The 6,659-nt window shown below is 42.2% G+C and overlaps 1 protein-coding gene across 1 annotated transcript; it reads right to left on the reverse strand.

The window, feature by feature from the left end:
- Window positions 1-550: 550 nt before the first annotated feature.
- On the reverse strand, window positions 551-1,669 carry LOC124143635 (5-hydroxytryptamine receptor 3A-like). The gene has a single exon (XM_046512660.2). It carries the CDS (start codon window positions 1,667-1,669, stop codon window positions 551-553), a length of 1,119 nt encoding a protein of 372 aa, XP_046368616.2.
- Window positions 1,670-6,659: the final 4,990 nt, after the last annotated feature.

The raw sequence follows: 6,659 nt of genomic DNA on the forward strand, positions 1-6,659 counted from the left end.
GTTTGACTGGACCAGACTAGATTATTTACTGGCCGCCGTATTATAACTGGAATCATGCTGGTTGCGTGTTGAACAACAGTCCCTAATTCATCAAGGTAATTCAATTTAGACATGTCTTACATATCTTTAATGTAACTTTCCAAAAAGAGGAACACAACATATTGACTATAAGCCAGCCCACGTGTCAAATAATTACATTGCAGTTAACAATAGAGTCTCACACACATGACTGAAGGATCCCACATTTGAAAATCAAATTACACATTTGAAAAATCAGGTATTGATATCCGGCCGAATTCCTTCCTATGCACAAAACACCAGTAGGGACATCAGTGCCAGAGGCAGAAACAACCCGAACAAAACGTGATGTGGGCGGCGGACGTCTTGGGCAGATTTCACATGCAGACTTTCAGCGTTGTTCGTCTTTACATTGTCGTTCGCTGGCTGTACACCCGTCTTGTTCTGAAATAGGAAACCGTTATTGCGGACATTGAGTGTGGCCGTGGTGGTGATGATAACACAGTGGGGGATCGGACGTCGAAGTTCCTTCTTATACACAAAACACCAGCAGGGACATCAGTGCCAGAAGCAGGAAGACCCCGAAAAAAACGTGGTCTGCGCGGCGGACCTTTGACGCAGACTTCACATACGGACGTTCAGTGATTTTCGTGTTTACTTTGTCATGTTCCGTCTGTACATCCGTCTTGGGTTGACATAAGACGCCGTTATTGCGGACGTTGAGTGTGGCCATAGTGGTGATGATAGCCAGGCAGCTCTGACAGAGGATGAGGGTCAGGTACACAGACAGTCGACACACGTCTCCAGACTTGGGGATCGAGTCATTGACGAAGTTCATGAACACAGCATAGGACACAAATATTGAGATGAGGTAGGACATCTTCTCTCCGGAGTCAGCTGGTAGGAGGAACACACAGGCGTTGAGCAGAGAGAGAAGAGCCATAGGAAAGATGATACTAACTATATAGAACATGCTCTTGCGTTTCAAAAAGAACTCAAACGATACCAGACTTGATATCTGTTTCATTTGGACGTCTGCGTACTTGGCAAGTATGTCAACCAACTCCCATTCATTGTTCTCAATAAAGAAAGAAGGTAATCCTGTAATAATAGAACCGGTTCTGTCAACTCCAAGATCGAAAGTATTTACAGGCGTGAACAGGATGCTACATCGCTGCTGATCAAACGGGTACCGAGTGATGTCTATTTGACAACTGGTCTTTAAACTCTCAAGGAATTGAAGTGATGCAATTCCATTACTGGATATCTTTGGAGATTGTTTTGAAGCCAAGGTAGCACTGTCGATACCGTTAGGGATGGCAATGGTCGGTATCCATACAAAGTTCTCAGAGACGGTCACTTCCGTAATATTATCATAATCAGTTTTGTTCCAAGCCAGATTTTGGTCGAGCCACGTCATGCGGATACCAGCACTGAAAGTGAATATCTGCTCGGCAGCATTGAGATTGGAGATGGACATCAGCAACATACTTATGTTGACCTGTTTGTCATCGGAGAGATCAACACTGATGCCATAAGCATCACTTTCCCCTTGGAGATATGCCTTCAGTCTTCCTAATGTCGACTCAGTGCTATCACAGGTACTGGCGATTAATAATATGACGACTAAGTTAAGGATTTTAGCCGGCATGTAAAACATGATTTCAGTGTTCAGTGGTGATGTTCCAAATGACAGATATTGTCAGGCAGGTGTTTATCCATTGGTAATTTTGCTTAAATTATCACAATGAACCTTTGAACTGGAATACGAGTCAACACGATTAAGCAATCAATAATGGAAGGCGCCTTGCGCACACCCATTAGTGAAAATGTAAGTAAACAGATTAATATTAATGATTCTATAGTAAAACTTGTCCCCACCTTCATTAGACAAAGCAGTATCTCTTTATAGCACCTACTGCAGTTACGTACAAATAATGGAGGTGGTAATGACAACAGATTGCCGTGGAAAAAATCTTTTATTAAATGCTCAGTAATCAGTGTTTCCAAAGCGCCGTTAATATATTTTTTAGTGACAAGTACTGTATGTTTCTTTGCTTTCTGCAATATGAGTAGACCGGAAACATTTAAATGTGTCATGTCCCTGGAATGTATGTGCAACGTAAATACGCATTAATGTATTGCCAACGAATTGATTAATGCCATTGCCTGAGAATATATGTGGCATGCACTTCAATTTGTGCAAAGGAATTACACAGACAACGCTTTTAAATGAACCTGGTGCTGGCACGGACGTTACTACACTTACATACGATTAAATTTGAAATTAAAGCTGGGGTTAATACAGAGTGAGTGAGTAAGTTAACATTTAACGTAACATCGGCTATATTTCAGCCATGTTATGACGAGAAGTTATTTATTAAGTATACATATATTAAGACTAAATAAAAAACCTGTCATCGATGGACAGTAAATAACTAGAATATCACAGATTGATACTTAAGACTAGCTTACAACCATAAAAAGATATCACTATATTCCACAATACAATATGAAAAAGGGCTGTAGATCGCCAGAAACTGAAGGTAGATCACCATACCAGGGAATACCAGGTATCATAACTATTTGTTAGTGATTCATTAAGAAACGCTCAAGATATAGTCGGAATTTTTCAATCGAATCTGCTTTATGCAGAGATTTCTATTGGATATTGAAAGCGTTTTGTCGCTTTATTTACAGTACCTTTGCTACCTGCATGGACCACAGCAAGATTTACATCATGCCTTCAGCGGCTGGCGTTTGTACGTAATGTTACACACAATTGAAATTACAAATATTCTACGCTTATAGGAATAGTAAGCAAAATACTCTTATGACACGAACAAACGTTATCCCCTCAGGGGAACAATAATTTGACACTACTTCAACTCCCTTCGAGGAAATAGCCACTTACAAACTCAGATAGAAATTCATCATACCAATTTTAAAGGTCTTTTATTTCATACAAAACATATGATCAAAAAAAAATATCCTTTATGGATGAAACCTTGAAATAGTTATCACTTGTGATGGAAAAATCCAACACAGTTAAGCAGGACATGCTTGATAGGGTGGTTCTCTCATCTTAGGTTAATAATCAGTGTGGTTTTATAATCACAAGAGGTGTTAGAGATTTGTTGAGTGCTGCTTTTGCATAGTTCGTTGAGGAAGAATTTTTAGCCACAGTTTAACCAAGTTTTTTCGCAATATCAGATTTATCCGTTAGTTGTACATCCTCATTCTTGAAATGGTGGATGCTGGAATTAGAACTCTTACCTTGTATTTTTCTGAATAATGTTCCATACATTAGACATTGTATGTTTATTTTAGACATGAGTTTGCCAAGACGTTGGCGTTTATTTAGAATATAGGTAGAAATAAAAAAAATGACGGTATTAAAATTATGGATCATGGGGATGGCAACGGAAATCGTTTTCAGCCATTTTCCGTGCCTTCCTTGCTTGTTTGTTTGAAGTCATTGTGGTTTACGGATGTGTGGAATTGCAGAGGACTTTGGAATACATTCATCAACAATTTTGCAAAGTTCATCAGAGAGTATTCGGACATGATCAGGATCGTAACGGTTGATAAACAAATCAGGTGTTTGAGGACAGTATTCCAAACAAAGGCCACTTTGTCTTCATAAAGTTCCATCGTGATCATAGAGGAACACCAGATGGGGTCAACGTTTTTAGAAAGGATGGAAAGTGGTCACTCGAAAAGAGGTCATCGTGGACTCATCACTCAAATTCATTCAACAGATTACAGTCTGTAATGGTTGGTTGGTTTGCTGTTTAACGCCACACTCAGCAATATTCCAGCTATATGACGGCGGTCTGTAATAATCGAGTCTGGACTAGACAATCCAGTGATTAATATCATGAGTGAGAGAGTTGGGTTTAAGTCTGCTTTTAACATTATTCCAGTTATATCACGGTGTGTCAGCATGATTTGGGAGGAAAGCCCAACGTGATGCAGGTCTCGGACGTTTACCACTTCGTTGAAAGCCATGAGCACTGGTATGGTGCTGACAAACCTAGAAACATAATCGGGGCGAACCGGGATTCCAACAATCATAGGTTTCTGGCGTGGCCAAGGGACGCACCTCTGCGCAGCGAACCGCGACGCATTAGACGACTGGGATTCTCGTGCCCCCGAGTAATATCATGAGCATTGACCCACGCAATTTGGTGAGGTGAGGTGAAATGGGGTTTAACGTCGCGTCCAAGATTATTGCACTTATATAGCGACATTCATGTGCGTGTGTGTGTGTTTGTGTGGCTGCTTGTACTAGTCCCGACTGATGCTGATTTATAGTGCTAGCTCACTGAGATACCATCCCACAGTTTAACATGAATACCCCACTCAGACACAGGATCTTGACTCCAAGCCGACCAGTCCTTGTTTTCGCCCCTTAATGCCGAGCGCCAGACAGGGTACCAACAAGTACTATCTTTTCACGTCTTTTAGAATGACGCGGTCGGGTATCGAACCCCGGACCTTCCGCTCTCCAGGCGGACGCTCTACCACTAGACCACGGAGGCGGTCCCACGCAATTTGGATCCATAACATGCATCAACCAAGTCATAGAGTCCGTAATGGTCAAATCAAGAAAAGAGTATGTACCTGTACCAGAATGTAACTATGTTTTAGAGTTATCGTTCAAAGGGAAAAAGCATTGTTGGAAATATACGTTTCTGGACTCGTCCCCTTACTGCTGGTATGATTACTACCCCATAGTGGATTATGTCCATTCTAATCCCCCATTATGATACAGACCTTAGGAAGCTGGTCATATAGTGCTTGAAGATCATTTGGCTGAATATACGAAGATGGAGGAGTACAATGTATATGGAGAACACAAAGTAAAGACAATAATGTGTAATGTTATTCAGAAAGCAACGGCTTTGAGAGGAGTATCGAAAGGAACAGGACTGTAAATGACACCTTGCTCACCAACACTGAAGAACCCCCAGTGGCCTTAACCACTGGAGGTGAAAAGAAATGATTGAAATTAAACTGCCTGATGTCGATTTGATCGGTATTTTTCAAGTCGGTTTCTTGAAGACATAAAGCTGATGGTTTAAAATCTTGTTGGAGTTGGAGATCATTTTAATTTTGCCGGAGTCCTCTGCAATTCCATTGTATATGATTGGGGTCACGGATGGCCCAGTCGTCTAGGGCGCCGCGATTCGCTGTGCAGAGTTGCGTGATTGCCAGAAACCTATGATTGTGGGTTCGAATCCCGGTTCGCCCGATTATGTTTCTAGGTTTGTCAGCACCATTCCCGTGCTCGTGGGTTTCACTGAAGTGGTAAACGACTTAGACCTGCATCACTTCGGGCTTTCCTCCCACATTAAACTGACATGTCGCGATATAACTGGAATATTGTTAAAAGCGGGGTTAAACCCAACTCACTCACTCACTCACCCATTGTATGAATTGACTTGAGAAACTCATGGCTGCTCAACTCGGGATATAGAGCAGGAGGTACGCCCACTCCCAAGGACTTGTTGTGTGGGAGTGACGTCCATCTCCAGGGGCTCAAACGGATTTATGAACCTCAACAGATGTTCAACAGGAGAAGGCACCGCCAAGTGTTGGAGTGTCCTGGCTTTTCTCCTCATCTGCTTTTTAGCCTTTTTTGATAAATGGGCTTCAGCCTGAAATATTTCTATTTCGGTTACAGGGATTGGTTCTGGTTCTAAGTGGTGATATTTGATCAGACGATATTGATTGAAAGTATTGTTTGGGTGGCAGATGTCGGTATCATTGGAGAGTTTTGAGAAGCCTGAATGGTGTCTTTGATGGTAATTTGGTCATTCTTCAACCAAGAGATAGAAGAGAGATGGTATTGTATGGAGACCATAGTTACTTTGGTAACTGAAACTGGTGAAGAAGAGACGGCAGCTGAATAGCTTTTAGAAGGTGTTAGGGACGGAATGAGTAACGGTTTTGCCACGGTGTAAGAGTGAGTGAGTATGGTTTTACGCCGCTTTTAGCAATATTCCAGCAATATCACGACGGGGGCCACCAGAAATGGGCTTCACACATTGTACCCATGTCGGGAATCGAACCCGGGTCCTCGGCGTGACGAGCGAACGCTTTAACCACTAGGCTACCCGGCCGCCCTCTTCTGGCAGAGAACTTCATCAAGGTTATTATATAATATTTTGATAAAAAAATAGTTTGATATGATATGCACAGGGCATGGAGTGACCAGCCGATTGATAGAATCGGGCCAATTCAACTACACATCGAGGTATAGTAAGGATCAAAGTAGTGTGTGGGGCAAAGGGGACAGCTGTTCCTGGCTCCAGTGCCCTTAACAACTGGAATCACGTTCTCCATCGACACAGGGGCGCAACCCACGGCAAACAGGTTGCCAAATTCGGTCGCCTCTTACGACCAGCAATGGGGTGCTGAGGACACATTCTACCCCGGGGCCTCACGTGGGCTTTTTTGCAGATATTCGTGCTGAGAAACATACATTCGATTTCACAACTTTTCAGATGAACATGACATGAATACGAACATTAAACGTTCGGTAGTACAATGGGATAAAGTAGGTGAAGGTATAACTACATGCCAGGTAACTTTTACTGAGTGCCTTGCAAATCAAAATGAGGAATACTCACAGA

The sequence above is a fragment of the Haliotis rufescens genome, unplaced genomic scaffold, assembly GCF_023055435.1.
Source record: "Haliotis rufescens isolate VD_foot unplaced genomic scaffold, xgHalRufe1.0.p SCAF_8, whole genome shotgun sequence".
Taxonomy (NCBI): domain Eukaryota; kingdom Metazoa; phylum Mollusca; class Gastropoda; order Lepetellida; family Haliotidae; genus Haliotis; species Haliotis rufescens.

Bases quoted from the DNA above. Each gene is read 5' to 3' on its own strand.
- LOC124143635 (XM_046512660.2), bottom strand. From the start codon at position 1,669: ATGCCGGCTAAAATCCTTAACTTAGTCGTCATATTATTAATCGCCAGT.